This window comes from Crinia signifera, chromosome 1, assembly GCF_055691185.1.
Source record: "Crinia signifera chromosome 1, ASM5569118v1, whole genome shotgun sequence".
Lineage (NCBI taxonomy): Eukaryota > Metazoa > Chordata > Amphibia > Anura > Myobatrachidae > Crinia > Crinia signifera.
This window is the reverse complement of record NC_139217.1, coordinates 445,696,904-445,715,496: the sequence shown is the minus strand read 5'-3', so window position 1 is coordinate 445,715,496 and position 18,593 is coordinate 445,696,904. Positions and strand designations below refer to the sequence as shown.

At 46.5% G+C, this 18,593-nt stretch overlaps 1 protein-coding gene across 2 annotated transcripts in view; it reads left to right on the top strand.

Moving 5' to 3' along the window:
- Positions 1 to 3,944: 3,944 nt before the first annotated feature.
- Positions 3,945 to 18,593, top strand: part of NNT (nicotinamide nucleotide transhydrogenase) — a 108,178-nt gene continuing 93,529 nt past the window's right edge. Inside the window, exons 1-2 of one of the 2 annotated variants that reach the window (XM_083153961.1) lie at positions 3,945 to 4,102; positions 16,649 to 16,843. In XM_083153961.1, the coding sequence (XP_083010087.1) occupies positions 16,693 to 16,843 (151 nt within the window). In that variant the 5' untranslated portion in view covers positions 3,945 to 4,102; positions 16,649 to 16,692. Of the gene's footprint in view, positions 4,103 to 10,007; positions 10,031 to 16,648; positions 16,844 to 18,593 lie in introns of those variants that run through there. The other variant, XM_083153970.1, reaches the window with a different exon arrangement.

The window sequence follows — 18,593 nt, the reverse complement described above, 5'->3', positions numbered from 1 at the left end:
AAGCATGGTTAATGGCCCCCCCAATTTTAACACCACCCCGGTATTGACGCCAACCCGAAGCGTGGCCAGCGCAGCGAGCCCGCGAGGGGCGGCGGTACGCGTCCTCCGACCATTTCATACCCCTACTATCCACGTCGGCGTGGAGTCGAGAACAGAAAGTGTGGCGAGCGCAGCGAGCCACCGAGCCCGAAGCGTGGCGAGCGCAGCCAGCCCCGCGAGGGGACGCGGATACCTGTGAAGCCCGCGAGGGGACACTTCGGGCTCGGTGGCTCGCTGCGCTTGCCACACTTTCTATTCTCAACTCCACGCCGACGTGGATAGTAGGGGTATGAAAAGGTCGGAGGACGCGTGCCGCCGCCCCTGGCGGGCTCGCTGCGCTCGCCACGCTTCGGGTTGGCGTCAATACCGGGGTGGCGTTAACAATGGGGGGCATTTGAAACATCAGGGGGGTTTTCTATTAAAATGGGGTGTTTTGGGGCATTTTACATTAAAATCAATGCAAAATCTGGTCTCAGGGACCATTTTACATTGATTCCAATGTAAAAATCGGGTCGATCGCATCGCATGCGATTTGGTTGGCATGCGATGCGATCGACGCGATTTTTCCGACCCGATGCTTACAATCAAAATCGGTGGTGCCGTGTTAGGAAACAAGTACCATTTTGACTATATAGTCAAAAAAGAATAAGGAAAATTAGTCAAAATCTCATAGTGATAAGGGTCTAGCGATACTGATGTGTGGACCCACGACGTCTGATATCGCAAGTGAAAATAGACTGTACTACTGTACATGCAGTCTATTTATACTATGGAGCGGATTGTTAACTCCCCCCCCCCCCCCCTGCAATTACTAATATGGGCAGCAGTGGGGGTCGAAACACGTGTGTGCCCGTTTAGAGGGAGCTGCCTGTGAGACACTATATCATACTTGCCGACTTCTTAGCTGGGCTTTGCGGGAGAGTGGGGGCGTGGGAGCACTCAATTGTAATTTGGATAGCTCCGCCCATGGCCCCACCCCATTTATGGCATGTAAATGGGGCGGGGCCATGGGCGGAGCTATCCAAAGTACATTTCAGATGGTACTTTAGAAAGTTAGCGCTATTTACATTTTTCCAACTTGGAATCCTTCGTTTCCTCCCTCTCTTCCTCCCTCCACGCTGCTGCTGCTTTATAAAAATAATTGTTCCTCTCCTCCTGCACCCTCATTACAGCTTCATAAACATGTTATAAGGCAGTGGGGAGGGGAACAATTTTTATGAAGCAGCGGCAGCGTTGGTGTCTGTATTGAGGGGGGCGGGGGTTTGAGATACAGCCTGATTCTTCTTATTAAAGTAAACAGCGCAGCGGGGAGCAGTGGGAGAGAGCAGGAGGGAAGTGCCGAAGCAGCCACCGCTATCTTACTGTCATCTGCGGCGCTGCCGGCCTGCCCTCTGCTGCTCCTGAGTCCTGTAGCCTCCTCTCCTCTGCTGCTCGTTTGAGCGCTGGTGATGATCCCGCGGCTGCCCCATGCTGTGCTGCTGCTGCCGGCTTGCCGCTATGATGGTGACCACATCCGGTCCCCGGCTGTCATTTAATAGGACAGCCGCGGCGCACAGAGGTTACCGGCGGAGCTGCGCTTTGTGACTTGCGCATGGCAGTCACTGATTTTTTTGCCAGGAAGGCTAAAATCCGGGAGGATTCAGTAGATTCCCGGGAGACCGGGAGAAAGAATCAAAAAGCGGGATACTCCCGCGAAATGCGGGAGGGTCGGCAACTATGCACTATATACAGTATAAATGACTGGTGTGGTGTACAGCAGAGGTAGATATCAGTGATATAAATTAGAGATAGAAAGGCCATTGGTGTACTAGGGCAATGAGTTATCCCCTGGCCCTCCTGCAGACCATTTTGAGCAATGTTGGATGAATGGCCCAGTGCAAGCAGCAGGGTGGACCTGGCCCTCACCTCAGAGAGGCAGGCATGACCTTGTGTTCTTCTGGACTGATAGCAGAGACTGGCTGCCACCTATGAGCTCTGATTATCACAGTCACATGCTGCCTGTAATTAACATACAGCTGTACATTATTTTCTGATTCACTTCTCTGTGAGAGTTAAAGGGTTGGCACTGTCATAGTCTGTCTGGGTCATAGGGTCGTCAAGAGGAAGGTCAACATGCATCTAGGCGACCACTGAAGGTCGACATGCATCAAGGTCGACATGGGGTTAGGTCGACACAAGCATTAGGTAGACAGTCAAAAGTTCGACATAGGGTGTTTCAATTTTTTTGTCCTAAATGTCAACGCAGTCAACATGGGCACCTTAACATTGCACCGCATCCTCTGACATGGCTCGCTGCCTTTGCCATGCTTTGGGCATGGTACCTCGCTGCGCTCAGCACACTATTTTATTCTCCCACCACACCCTAGTGGATGGTAAGGCATGAGATACCGCCTCTCGGCACACGTCGGCTCAAAAAAGGTGAAAAACCCATGAAGATCTTTTGACTGTCAGCCTTCCCATGTTGACCTAATCCCAAATCGACCATCTGAGGTGTCGACCTTCATGCATGTCAACCTATATAGTCAAAATCATTTGCAGATTGCACAGGTTTTTTACCTTGAGATCCCGATGCGCGCTCCCATGACAGCACAAATCGAAACCCAGATAGACAGGGCAGCAATGACTATAGTGCAAATCTAATGTAGATAGTATGAATTGTATGTAGATAGTACAGAGATAGCAAAGATTGTATAGCAATCAAATCAGTCGAATAGCAAGGGGATCTCACTGTGTGTACACACCATAAGGAAAGCCAAGGGGAGGGGGGACAGAGAATGGACCAGTGTTTCTGCCTGTGCCAAGGTACATGCCCCGTTATTCACATTGCGCAGGTCAGTGTAGTTGTAGTGTACCCATCACCCAAGTCTTTCTCACTAAAACACTCTACCTCCCCTGCCTCTCCCTGTCACCCAGGGCCTTATTCTATTATTCTAATGCTGTGTACACACGGGGGAGATATATTGCTCAGCCCTATATGGCTGAGCAATATATGGCTGAGCAATATATTGCTCAGTTTCTACTTTACATCAGCGACCAGAGATGGTCGCTGATGAAAAAGAAACTGCCGGGGGGAGCTCGGCAGTGGTTATCAGCTGGTCGCAGGAGCATGTTCCTGCAACCAGCGATCACCACAGGGGCAAAAACGGGAGCGCGCACCCGGCGATATATCGCCGGTGCACACTCCCATTGCAGGCAATATGGTCGCTCAGCGACCATATTTCCCGCGATTTTGCACAAAATCACCCCCGGTGTGTACGCACCTTTATTCACTCTTTCTGACAAAATCCTTCTTAGATGGACAAAACCATGTGCACTGCAGGGGGGGGGGGGGGGGGCTGCATTATTTCTACACTGCAATATACATCTCTCTTTGAAGTAAAACCCCACCCAAATCTAATTATCTGCACGTTACATCTGCCCCACCTGCAGTGCACATGGTTTTGTCCATCTTAAGGTCCCCATACACGGTGCGATGCGGCAGTGTCCGTTTTGTACTTTGAGACATGCGCTCCCGCGGCATCTCATCCTACAGTACAAAAAGTATGTGCTGCACATACTTTTTGTACTTGCTTTTCATCGCATTGCATGCACAAGGCATGCGATGTGTGCTATATAGGAACAAAACGGATCCGATGAACGGACCATGTATGGGGACCTTAAGAAGGATTTTGTCAGAAAGAGTGAACTAGAATAAGGCCCCCAATGCAGTGTTGCATATTATGAACTTGGGTTGAGGTGGAAAAGGGGTCCTAAATTCTATTTTGGCACCCACAATATCAGTATCAGCTGTATAATGTACTATAGGGAGACAATAAGTCCCCGGTGACCGCAGCAGATCACACACAAGGGCACAGAAGTCTCAGGAGCTGAAGAGCAAGCCATTCGCTATTAGAATTGGAATCTCTGCTGGAGGGGGCGGAGCCGGGTTACCGTGACGTCAGCAGCCGCTCTCCGCACAGTCTCTTCCGGGGCGCTGAGTGATCCTGCCGGCAGCAGCCTCCGCTTTCAGTCACCTACCTGCGGCTGCTGGAGCGGGAGTTGCAGGGCGCTGAGGCGTACACAGGTCAGTGTGACCCAGGGGTACAGAGGCGGACCGGCCTGTGCTGCATGCATTCCTCGCTTGGTGCACGTAGACACCATATGTGCAACTCAGCCTGGCCGGTGTCTGCGGGGATATATATTGTAGGGGACTGGGGTCGCACAGTGATCGCGGAGGAGGGGGGAAGAGAGGGGTCTGTGCAGGCTGTCACGTGGTGCAGGACAATACATTGGGACAAGGACAGTGGCTTCCCCCTGCATGCATACACATTTATATATGTCCTATTGTGATCAGCACACTGTCAGACACTGCATGCACCATACATTTAGTATGCCCTAATAGAGTACACTGCTGTCCCCTGCATGCACCACTTATTTAGTATGCCCTAATGGAGTACACTGCCAGTCCCTGCATGCACCCTAAGTAGACTATTCCCTAATAGAATACAGTGCTGGTCCCTGCATGCACCATACATTTACTATGCCCTAATGGAGTACATTGCCAATCCCTGCATGCACCATACATATTTATGCCCTAATAGAGTACAATGCTGGCCCCTGCATGCACCATACATATACTATACCCTAATAGAGTACACTGCTGGCCCCTGCATGCATCATACATATACTGTGTCCTATGTGAGCACACACTGTCAGTCCCTGCATGCACATATATATTCTAGGCCAGTGTTTCAGGAAAATACCTTGGCACAAGGGCAGAGACTTTCCTTTTGCATGTACACACCCATAAATGTCCTATTGTGAGCAGCACAGTACCAGCACTTGCATATTTACATATGCTATGCCCTGTGTGAGTACACTGCCAGCACCTACCTACTTAGACACTCTCTCTCTCGGCCAGTTTCATGTACAAGCCATACATATACTGTACCCTATGTAAGTACACTGCCAGTCTCCTGCATGGACCATACATATGCTAGGTCCTATGTGAGTACACTGTCAGACTCCTTCATTCACACTACGAATACTATGCCATATGTGAGCACACTTTCAGTCTGTGTAAGTGCCATAAATATACTACGCCCTATGTGGGCACACTGCCAAGCTCTTGCCAGCGCAATACATGTGCTGTGCCATTTGTGGGCACACTGCCAGCCCCTGTATTCATAATAACCAACTTTCTCAATGAGTGTGACCTTCCCTGCTATGTGATGCACAGTACACCACTGTATACTGCATTTTGACAGTTAGGACTGCAGAAGAACTACAAGTCTCAGCGTGCCCTGCAGCTGGAGTGTGTGTGCATGACTGGGACAGGGTCAGTGGGTAGTACTAGTGGATGTCCCATGCCCATGTCTGTATTTGGAAGTTCATGTCACACCGCTCAGCCAGCAGTGCACTGTGATGAATGGACACTCGGTGATTGACACCAGCAGCCGGCCAATCGCCTGCTTGCCGCGTTCATCGGTTTAAAAATAGATGTTGACCTCTCTCGCTGGCTGTCCAATCAGACGCCTTTCTCGGAGCGCAGCGGGCGGGCCGTACGCGCTGACGAAGCTATGATACGCAACGTAACGAAAGGAGACACACGACTTGTCCTTGAAGGCGTGACGTCACCGCTACGTTGCCAGGCAACGAGGTATCGCTGTAGGAAGCGCCTTCTTCACCAGTCACCCTCTGTGCCTGTCCTAGGTCATACTAAACTTCGAGCACACATGTAACAATGCATGGGGATGACAACAGTTCATTGTATTAGCATTATAGTCTGGAAACCTTGAATTAGTTACAAAATATGCAATTTAATGTAAACAGTAAACATACACTTAAAAATAAACTAGCAGTATAATAAAAACATAATTTTCTTATAGTGGTGCTTAAGTATCCTCAGTGTTTATTCCAGAATTGAGATTTTGTTAATTAATAAAGCTACTGTAACTTTTTTATTTTTATAATTGTTTTAGCAATTTTCCCTACAAGAGACACACTATCTCCATGCTGCATGTGATAATATTCTGGATTAAAATGTTTGCATGTTGTAGGAAATAAGAGGTTGAGGTATTCTTGGTTAAATGGAGCAGTGAATAAAGCCACAAGAATATAAAAGATGTCTCTCAGAAGGGCTCTTTAAAAAAATAAAAATATTTTTTTTTTATAATGGGTACTCTCCGTATCATGAACACCCCATGATACAGAGAGTACCCATTATAATTTTGTGATGACCCCCCCCCCCCCTGTCTGCTGAACATTCAATTCAACTTTGTATATATATATATATATATCAACAACCCCTCGCCCCAATATTGCTCATAGCACATATTGCCCAGTGTACACAAACTGGGAGATCTGGTGGGGTTCCAGCAGCGGCAAATGCATACACACTTTCTGATGCAGGTGGGGGGGAGCAGACGAGGGAGCTGATCACTAACAAGGCCTGTGTTAATGATCCGCTCCCTCGTATGTCCACGCACAGGTCATGGAGCGGATCATTATCAACCCGTGGAAGTGTGCATCTACCATCGGGCAAGGCATATTCACTGGGTGATATAATGAGCGACATTGCGCTGATGGGTTAAAATGAGCAATAGAACTCATTTGGTCACCCAGTAGTGATGTGTTGCAACATTTCTTTTGATATATACTGTAATGCGTTTGGTTTATCTGTTAAGTCACATCTGTGAAGACTCGCTGTGTTCATCTGGAAACCATACTTCCCTGCAGTTGCATGCACACTTTACTGACTGTGTGTAGTGGTTGTCATCCTTTATATAATTGCTGTTGGACTACATGTTTAGCCGCTGCTATATAAAAGCAATCTTTCTGTATTTAGAAAATGTAAATGAAAGAAGACCTATAATAGAATGAATTGTACATATACTGTCTGTTTCTCATATGTTACAGTAGTGTTAATTCTAGCACACTGCACCTTTCAAAACCCGTGCAGTTCCTCGTTCCTGCCTGGGGTGTCGCTGTCTGCTGTCTTTATCACATTGTGACCTGTAATACTTAATTCAGACCAGACTGCTAGAAGTATCAAAGCAGACACCGACACCCCAGGCAGGAAAGAGGAACTGCACAGGGTTTGAAAGGTGCAGGGTGCTAGAATGATCACTTACTATGTATGAAAAAATAAATCTTGCACATGAAACTTTAGACCCCATCAGCGTTCTTGTTCAGCCATATCAGTCGTGGGTGTGGTATATCAGGAGGACCCCAAAAGTTCACTGTGCACAAGGTCGACACTGAAAAAAGGTTGACGTAAGCAAAAGATCAACATGAGTTTTGATTTTTTGGGTGTCAATATTAACACCGGAGCATGTGCACCCTCAATTCTCCATGCTTTAGTCCAGGTGCCTTGCTCTGCCCACTTTATTGCTCCACAAGGATAGTAAAGTATGAAAATTTTTTTTTAAAAATCACCAAAAACTCATGTCAACCTTTTCTTGCGTTGACTCTAGCCATGTTCACATTTTGCTTGGGTCAAACTTTTGACCATGTCAAGACCGTTAACCTAGTCCTAGACACTGTCTGTGAGACATCCCTATACCATCAGCCATTATGGTAGCGCCAATGAGATATGGTCGATAGGTCAACAGTATGAAGGTCGACACATGAAATAGGTCAACATGGCTAAGGTCTATGTGGTCGGAAGGTTGACGCAAGCATTAGGTCAACAATGGGAAGGTCGATGTGAGTTTTTCATGTTTTTTTTTTGAGCTGACAGACGTTATTTCATTCCCTACAATCCACTAGGGCTTGGAGCGAGAATGTAATAGTGTGCCTAGTGTTCATTCTAGCACCAGCAATCTTCTCTTCCCTGCCTGGGGTGTCACTGTCTGCTGTAGTGCTTCTAGCAAAGTGTGGTCTGTATATCAGCACTGATATGCAAACCAGACCTGTGCCAGAAACACCACAGCAGACAGCGACATCCCAGTGCGTGTGAGCCTGCTGCCTGGGAAGGTCCCGGGCGTCTCGCAGGTGATCGGCTAAACATACACTCTTGCAGAGTCGCTGCTCTGTAATGTACTGTACAGATGTGCTGCACAGATGTAAGTCGCTGCTCTGTAATGTGTTGCGCAGATGTAAGTCGCTGCTCTGTAATGTACTGTACAGATGTGCTGCACAGATGTAATGTGCTGCTCTGTAATGTGCTGCGCAGATGTAAGTCGCTGCTCTGTAATGTACTGTACAGATGTGCTGCACAGATGTAAGTCGCTGCTCTGTAATGTGCTGCGCAGATGTAAGTCGCTGCTCTGTAATGTACTGTACAGATGTGCTGCGCAGATGTAAGTCGCTGCTCTGTAATGTACTGTACAGATGTGCTGCACAGATGTAAGTCACTGCTCTGTAATGTGCTGCGCAGATGTAAGTCGCTGCTCTGTAATGTACTGTACAGATGTGCTGCGCAGATGTAAGTCGCTGCTCTGTAATGTACTGTACAGATGTTCTGCACATATGTAAGTCGCTGCTCTGTAATGTGCTGCGCAGATGTAAGTCGCTGCTCTGTAATGTACTGTACAGATGTGCTGCGCAGATGTAAGTCGCTGCTCTGTAATGTGCTGCGCAAATGTAAGTCGCTGCTCTGTAATGTACTGTACAGATGTGCTGCGCAGATGTAAGTTGCTGCTCTGTAATGTACTGTACAGATGTGCTGCGCAGGTGAAAGTTGCTGCCCTGTAATGTACTGTACAGATGTGCTCCGCAGATGTAAGTCGCTGCCCTGTAATGTACTGCGCAGATGTAAGTTGCTGCTCCTGTAATGTACTGTACAGATGTGCTGCGCAGATGTAAGTTGCTGCTCTGTAATGTACTGTACAGATGTGCTGCGCAGGTGTAAGTCGCTGCTCTGTAATGTACTGCACTGATCACCTTTTTATGAAGTGCTAAACATTTATGAGCAATCTCTTATCTATCGGCTTTGTATCCAAGCACTTTCTTTTCCTTTTGTAATTACAGCTGGGCTGTGGATTTGTTTGCCTTGTTTGTGGGTTCTACGTTATCTCTGTTTTAAGCTTTCCTTATCAGGGCTAGGTCATCATTCACACATGGATATAACTGTGCTCTTTCCTATGGTCACAGAATGTTTTTTTTTTTTTTTTTACACATGTAATGCACCCGCGATGTATGCTGAGCAGGGTTTTGCCTATGCTTATAGGCAAAGCCCTACGATCTAAGCAGAGTACTCAGTGCACACACTGTCTACCTCTGCAGCAGTGGCATAGCCACCGTGCGGCAGACCCCGCGGTGGCGGGGAGGCGCTGAGTAATGTGGGCGCCGGGGTCTGCGGGGGCTACTGACCTGCATTTTACTGCTGCCGCATATGTAGCTGGGAGACGGGACCTACTTTGTCTGCGTCCGGGTGCTCCTAGCCTCCTCCTAGCTCCTTATGACAAAATGTCCCTCAAAAAAATGGCCGCCCATTACAGCAGACAGTATTAAGGATGCTAGAGGGGGCATCAGCAGCCTCCTCTAGCATCCTTCAAAACGGTCTGCTGTAAGGGGTCGTGGGGGGACGACTGAGTGAGATGGATGAGGGGGGCACCAACATTTTGCGGCGGGGGTGCAAAATTTGGCGCTACGCCACTGCTCTGTGGACAATGGTAACACGCGGGACCGCGCATCACCATCGCGGTAGGGTGTACACATGGAGTGATCCGTGCTTCAAATCTAAGGGATCTAGCTAGGTAGCTAAGAAATTGGCCTTAATTCGCCCCGTGTGTAGGCCCCTTTTCTCATTACGGATAATGTTGGTTTAGGATAAATGAAAGTAAGGTTATTACTAAAAGTGTCATTACTAGAAGCCATTATACACCTGTATATATGCTGTAGTGTATAATCATGAATTTTTTTTTTTTATTATCCTTAATATATATTTTTTAGCAGATATTCGCTTTATTTTGATATCTTTATGAAGTTCCTGAAGGTGGCGCTAGCAGCAGCAGCTTCCAAAGTGACTTTGATGTGACCGTGTTGACCTGTTACCTGGAAAGTACAGGTGTAAATATTGCAATGCAGTCATGCATCCAGATACGGCTTTCTCATGTCATTTCCAATAGCGCTGACTCAGACAGTGAATGTAAATACTATTGGAGTATAGGATCCTTGCATGATATAGACCAGGACAATGTTGTGAAACTACAAATCCCAGCATGCCTTGCCAAAGTTTTAACACTCCCTTATAGCAAAACTGTGGCAAGGCATGATGGGATTTGCAGTTTGACAACATCTGGAGAGTCACAGGTTGGCCATGCCTGATATAGACAATCCATGACTGAGACAAAGGTTAGGTAGGAGAGCTAGCTGCGGCTGTGGGTTCCACAGAACATATAAAACCTATTGCATGACAGGACATATGGGCCACCCGGCGTTCCTAGTCCGCGTGGATGTTTCTGCATGTATAAGTAGCGCATATACCCTTATTGTATTGGCTGTTATCTATGGGTTGGTGAGGGAGATTTACTACAGCAATATGCTTGGGCAGGAGTAGCCGCTATGACTACTAACTTGGGTGGAAGAGGGTATCGTGGACACATTTATGTAAATGCCATTTTCTTTTTCCTTGGCTGCACTCAAACTCCTGCCCTCATGTAGCAAAGCAGCAGCAGGAATAATGCTGAGGGAATGGCTATTCACATAGCACAGTAGTTCCCAAACGGGGCCGCAACTCAAGAACTCCGTAAAGCTGGATACACACTATAAGATTATCTTGACTGGTTGGAATGGGAGCAAATCATAATTTACACTCCCTAACAAGGAAAACAGACAAATTGGTCAAAGCCTTTTGATCTAACCGGTTTATGCAAATGACCATTTTCGTCTGTTTTGGGAGCAAATGGTTGATTTAGTTTGTTCTCAAACGAATCCAAGCCACATTTTTGTTCCAACCAGCTATATTGTAAAAAAGTGTGTATCCTTTGCAGTCCAATTTAAAAAAAAAAAAATGTTTTTGCGATTCAAAGAGTCTGTTTTAAATTGTATATATTTTTTTAAATTCAAAAATGGCCTACATTGAATGTTGAACGATGTTACTGTTCTTATTTGAAAGTGGCTCACCATTGGATCTGCTACTAGCGCTACGGCTGTTGACCTGACTAGATGTTGGACCGGTTACTTAATTAGAAACTCCGTTAGTTTGATTATACTATATGTGCAGAAACTGGATATCCTTAAAACCTTAATTGTTGGGGTGCTTTGGTGATTATTTTTAGAACCAGGGCCATAGTAATACACAAGCAATGTGTTAATTTGCCCCACAAACTCTGTACTCAATGTACCCAAACTGTCAGGTTTTGAGAAATTCCCTCTTTGTATTCAGATGATATAAGTAAACTGACTGAGGTACTAATTTAGACATGGTGCTGAAGGATCGATATCCTTTAAAGCTGGACTGCTGGAGTGCCAGAGAACCCTGTATGGGAACCACTGAACTAAGCCGTTGGAACTTGATAATGGAACATGTGCATTGCCATTATGATCCACATTTCTCTTATACCCATTTTATAACAAAACGCCGGGTCGCACCCGGGTTTTTGGACCCAGCTTCAACCCGGGTGCGACCTGGCGTTTGTTCCTATTTACACCACCGCAATCCCCCTCCACCCGGCGCAGGCGGTTCCTGAGCCGCCAGTTGGAGATGACATCATCTCCAAGCGCCCATCGCCACTGCCGGGACCCCTACTGCTGCGCTGGGGGCCATTCACCTCCTCCACTGCCACCGCTGCTATCTGCGGAGTATAGCAAATAGCAGTGGAGGCTGTCTGTGCCCCCCCCCGTCCAACCTGCGGGTGCTGCAGTCAGCAGGTTGTACGTCCCCCCCATTCACGTAAACTAGAACCGGGTCAGATGACCCGGCATACCTGTTTACACCGCCCTCTACCCAGGTCAGGACCGTGTTTGACCCGCTTTGTGCGTCTCACTCCAAGGCATAGCACGTGTAGAAGGGCTATGCTTTCTGTCTGTGTACAGAAGCTGTCTGAGGAAACGCTTTATCAGAGATGCACAATCTGTTATCTAATCACATTCTGGCTTATGCTCTTACCTATGTCACACTGATAGTAATGCTCTTTATAGCCTCGGGGCATATAGTGTCACACACACTGATGCTGGCTTTCCTCCTTTGGTGTGGACAACTATATGCTTCCGTTATGCTCAACTTGCTTTTTTTTTTTTTTATGTTTGAGTCTTTAGAACGCTCTGTGGGGCCAATTCGTTTATTTGGGATTATTATGGTAATTCTGGCACAGCAACATCTCACCCTTACATACGCAACCCCTTGGGTATGAGGTAAAATGTGTGATGTGCTGTTCCAATGGCACATTGTGGTCTTCTCTGTTATCCGGAATCGATCTCTTTGTGTATATTTTATAGATTGTGCGCTGGCTATAGAAAGTACACGATGAAAGCAAAAGAGCAAATAGATCGACAAATTATATTGATGCCAGTACTTTGTATGTTCGCGACATGCAGCGATTACTGCAGACACCCTTCTTGGCAAACTGTCCACAAGTTCCTGGACAACAGGCGGTATGTTTATCCTGTTGTACAAGCCTCACTGTGGCACTGTGGAAGGTCGTGTCAGCTTAGAACGCAACAGTCGCTCCAATTCCGGCCCAGAGGTTCTCAGTGGGGATAAGATCAGGACTCTGAGCTGTCCTGTCCATCGGTGGTACTGAATTTTCTATAAAACCACCTTAAACAGTCCCACAGCATAACGCCACCACCTCCATGCTTTACTGTATCAGCTGTACACGCCAGCATCGGACGTTTTCCTGACGCTTGGGGAACACAAACACGTCCACGTGTTGTGAAATGTTTTATATCTTCAGGTGCACCTGTCTCCTGCAGACAGATAGCCCATTGTGACCTCATTGTCTTTCTGTTATTACCCTGTCTTGTTTTACGGATTTGTACACAATATGAAATGGGGCTACAGTAAAATAAGGATAAATCAAGAATGATTAATGAAGACAGTCCTCATTTATCAGGACACCAAAAGTGGCAATTGTAAAAAGCCCCTGTATCATTGGGTGTGGTATAACACCCCTTCAGTCAGGATTCTGACAGTCCTGAGTCCGACATCGGAATCCCGACTGCCCGGACTTGCCACGCTGCGGGCACAGTGGATCATTGCGCTCGCCACCTATTTTATTCTCCCTCTATGGGGTCGTGGACCCCCACGAGGAAGAATACCCGCTGCCTGTGTGTCGGGCTTTTAGCAGTCGGCACCTGTCGTTTGCCCCCAAAGTGTCCTCTATTAATTATGCGTCAGATGTATTATAGCGGTGCTTATCGTGCTGCTATAACTCTTCCTGCTTCACCTCATTAATGAGACGAAGCAGGAAGGGACACCAACAAGAAGTATTAACATCTTGTCAGCCGAAGCGGGGGAGCGCAAGCTCCCACCTCCGGCGATGTCCCCTCTTGGAGACAGCGCATCAGTTCAGACTGATGCGCTGCCTCTGCCGGCCTGGCCAGCTCACTGGGCATGTGCAAGATCTCGCTACTATCAAGCACAGGCCGGAGCCAGCAGCAGGGCTGTGACAATAGGACAACGCAAGCCTGGGGCTGGCGAAGCGGCTTAACGGGTGATATATACGTGACAGCCAGCCATACATCGCCTGGGACGCAAACAGGAAGGGGATTGAAGGGGACAGCCGCGCCGAGCGTTAAGCGGTGGACTGCCCCTAGTGCACGTACGTGCACTCGTAATAAAAAACAAAACAAAAAAAAAACAGTGTTGAGTGCAGCATATCACTTAACGCTGGTTAATACAACTACCCCTATATTACAGATGGCGACTCCTGTGGGTCGTCCTGTTCCTGGTGTGGTAAGGCAATCTATAGCTTTACCACCATAACTGCAAGACTTTTTATTGTTTTTATTTTTTTTACAACTAAGTCACCTGAGGAACTCTTCTTCTTCTTTTTTTTTTTTTTTTTTCAGATCAAGAAAACCTGGCTTTTGTGAATGCTTTTTACAATTTCGGGTGCGATTCAGCATGACTCTCTGAATGCCGAAATTCGCTATTTGGTTATTTTCGGTGATCTGTGCATGCGCGCACTTTGAAACTGACCGTAGTCTAAAGGTGCCCATACACGGTACAATTACTGTATGCAATTTGGACTAGATCACATCGCATATGTTTTGTAATGCAATCTAGTACATACTTTTTGAGCTGTGCGATAAGATGTTGGCGGGAGCGCGCATCTCATCACACCAGGCAATTCTATAGTGTATGGGCACCTTAAGGGCTGCCGGAGGGCACTGTTTTGGTGGCTTTGCATCAACAGGGTGTGTGTGTGGGGGGGGTGTTCTGTACAATGCAGGTGTGACAAGTTGCGGAGCGGGCTGCGGCCGCTGCGTGACATCACAAGCAACCGCTGTGACCCAAAATATAGCTGTCCAGTGACTGGCTTGGCTACCTTAGTGGGGTGGGGGTAGAACCCCACATTAGTAGGGTGGGGGTAGAACCCCACATACAGGGCAGCCCCCTGTATGCTAGTGCCAGGGGTTGTTGTTTTGCAATTACTCTCAAAACTACAAAGCAGGCCCTTAATTCCCATTCACTTTATTACTGTTCCAGTTTTCTGCTGTACTACTTATAGGGAGTTTCAGAAACCTGTATCCCATACTTACTATGTGGTGTAACCAGTGACGTGTAATGGTAAGGCTGCGTCTGTATCACATGACTGTTCCCCTTATTCTGGCTGCCCAGGATTTTGTTTGCCTTTTGCAGCAGCTGCCTGACAGTATGCGGCTACTCGGCTTTCCCCCTGCTATTATTAAGTCCCCGGCCATCTCCACTTTCACCAGCTGTATTCCATTTTATTTTCAAGCAATTATTACCTCAGAGTAAATGCATAAACCTACATTACATTACATCAGTCCTACTGCTAACAAGTGTGGTATTTTGTCTAATATTTGTATAGCACGGTGCTATCCCGCTCAGGGTTACCCTGAAATTAACCTCACCAGCACAGATATCCGGGCGATAGGTCAACAAGGATTAGTAGTGATCCCGCTAGGATGCGGGCAGACCGCAGGGGTAGCGTCAGTGGGTCGTGGCTGGCCTGGGAAGGGACATCATCCCGTCAGCGGCAGTATTGGGCTGTGCCAAGTCACTGATGGGGGTATGTCTGGCAGCTACAGTGGTGCTGGGCTTCTCCCATGTTCTGCACTTATTGTGAATAGGTTCCGTGAGTATGGGATCTATTCACATCGTATGACCGAATGTGAATCTATACCGCAGCCATCAGCAAATGCAGAAGCTTTGCATTGTAGGCCGTCTACAAGGATTCTGACATCCTGATTCTGACATCTTACTAATGGCAGACCCATACACCAGAACGACATTGGACCCCAACACACAATCTCGACGGATCGTATACACATCATGCGTAATATTGTTACGATGCGTGGTCCCGCGGGTCTAGAGGTCGTCGCCCAAATCAGACATGCTGCACGTCTGATCCTTTGACTCTCATTGCTTTTTAACGGCTCCACGATCCGCATATGATCAGGACGTTTGCTTTGCAGGTCGTCTTGATGTATGGCCAGCTTTACATGCAGCGCACGCACAGATGCGAGTTTGCCCATTTTTGCATATGACGGTGATATTCTGAGTTGGGTAGAACTTGACCAGATCTATCTATCTGTGAAATTGGATGTTTCCAGATGGGACAATACAATCACACAGAACTTGCCTTACTTGAGTGTCCATGGGCTTGCTAATTCGATTCCCACTTAATCCTTTCAGGTACAACGTCTAGTCAGGCTCAACAGCCCTAGCCCTAGCGCTAGTAGTAGATGCAATGGTGAGCCACTTTAATATATGAATAGTAACATCATGCAACATTTAATGTACTATAGACCATTTTTGAATAAAAAAGAAAAAAAAATTACAATTAATTCCTTTTCCTAGAACCACTAGGTTCTATATCTGTATAGCTGAAATCACACCTGAGGTTCCTTTTACAAATCATAATGGTTTAGTTGAATTTGTTAATCGTACGTAAATAACCACCACCTCCATCAATGCTTTTTCCCAACACTAGGGGTATATTTTATTTATTTATTAACAGTTTCTTATATAGCGCACACATATTCCGCAGCGCTTTACAGAGAATATTTGAACATTCACACCAGTCCCTGCCCCAGTGGAGCTTACAATCTATATTCCCTACCACACGCGCACACACACACAGACAGACATTCTAGGGTTAATTTTGTTGGAAGCCAATTGACCTACCTATTTTTGGATTGTGGGAAGAAATCGGAGTACCCGGAGTAAACCCACACAAACACGGGGAGAATATACAAACTCCGCACAGTTAGTAAGTTATATTCTCTTAGCAGTGCAGTTACATTGGGAAATCCAGGCAGGAAAACCTCACTTTTTTTTTTTAAACTCTCATCCCATAGAATAGCAAACAAGAAAAGAAACCCATGATTTCCTAAAATAACCAGTTGTGTGCGCAGCCACGTGTCGTTGGAACCAGTCTGCCCTCTAGTGGCCGATTGCCCTGTTGTCATCCTAATCATAAATCCACGCCACAAGCACATTCGGCCTGGGTGTTTTTCCTTGAGTATTTGAATATTATTTTATTTTTTACAGGAGGACGTGCGATACAAAAGGCCCCAGAGTAATATCCAGTCAACATGTCGGGCATCCTAAGATCAGTAGCTACTAGCTGCTCAAGTCCCCTGTTCAGCAATGTAATATCCTTGAAGGTCCAGACTGTGAAGACGCCATGCCTCCGGATGTTTCGTACCCACCGAGTCCTCTGGTGCCAGCAGCCAATCAAATCAGGTAACCACTTGTCTCAGAGATCCTGTAGATACTTGTACAGAAGACACGGAGGGGGTGTTTTATCAAACTTTAAAGAGCGGTAAAGAGGAGAAATTGCCCATAGCAACCTGGTCAGCACCTGTCATTTGCAAGACTGTGTTAGATACATTGCGAACCAAAGAAAAGTCTCCATGGTGCTAATAATGGCAAATATCTAAAATCTATGTTAAATATAAATGGCAAAATATAATAAAATCTAAGTGCTACAATACATGAAACAAATGAATAAAAAAGTTGCTAGATCCCGAATTGGAATTAATGATGTAATGCAAAACGAAACGCACCATAACAGAAACTGTACTACCCTATATCGTGCAATAAAAACATATACAGTATATAAAAGAATATGGGCTGCCTTATTAGTGGGACATTTATTAGTTAATTAGTTAAAGGACAGTGAGAACCAGCATTAGGTTGACAATGGCAAGGTCGAATGAGTTTTTCACATTATTTTTATCCGATATGTCGACACGATCACCGTCAAAGAGTACCGATGGGCTCGCCATGCTACAGGCAAGGTTCATTGCTGTGCTCAGCACGCGGTTATATTTTAGGGCTTGAAGTACTGCCTGTAGGTACATGGCAGCTCCCCCCAAAAAGTGAGTTTTTCTGTCTATCTTTTGACTGTCCAACCCTGTCGACCTATTTCAGGTGCTGACCTAAGGCCTTTCGACTTTCATTGGTTGACCCAATTCATGTCGACATTAATAGGCTTGACCTATTGACCGTATTTCGAAACTATACACTCGCTTCTGTTACCTTTTGTAATCTATAGCTGTTGTAGGCACCCCCCCTCTGACGCGTCGGGGCCTAATATTTGAGATCTAATAGAAAGTGCAAAATCCTTAAATATCTGTCGAGCAGTTGTCGGTCCTCCCTAATGATACATAACATACACAGAGGAGGCGCAGATGTGATATGAAGTCTGCTTGATAAGGTGGCCACACACCACTGCAATGTATCGCAGCAGTGTATGGACCATTCGAAACCCCCCCCCCCCCAATACATCACATGCAACCCTGTAGCCCGCTGCTGGGAGTGGGGACCAGTCAGAGGTCGGACAGGCAGCAGGTCTGACCTCTGGCTCAAGTCCGACATGCACCGGAACGTGCATTGGACCCAAGAGGGACATCAAACACGTCCTATTTGGGCCGATTTCTGAAAACAGGTCAAATCGGAAAGGGTATGGGTACCTTTTTAGAACCGTTTGCCTAGAAAAGTGGTTCCCAATTTTTAGATACCTTCTGTGTTTGTGAATGTGTGAGAAAGAGATGTAGTTCCACGCCCTGCCAGCAGATGGCAGTGTTTCGGAGAATAAGAGACACATTATTAATAATAATATTATTACAACTTAATTGAAGCTTCAACATGTATAAATACAATTATAAGTGAGATGACTTACAAAGTTTATCGCCTTGAAAACGGAGGGGTTAACTATATTTCACAATTTCAAATTTCTGCGTTATGATTTTACAAAATAAGAAATGAGTCCAATAAACACTGAAGGTGCCTATACACGGTGCGATATGTGCTAGATGACTTTTGTACTAGATTGTATCGCATCTAATTCAAATTGCATGCGATACACTACAACAGGGGTGGCCAAGCGGTCAGAGGTAAAGAGACGAAAAATATCGGTAGTCAAGCTAAAGAGCCGACATCATGCGTGCGCCGAAGGCGCATGCGCCAAAAAAAGGGGCGTAGTTTATTT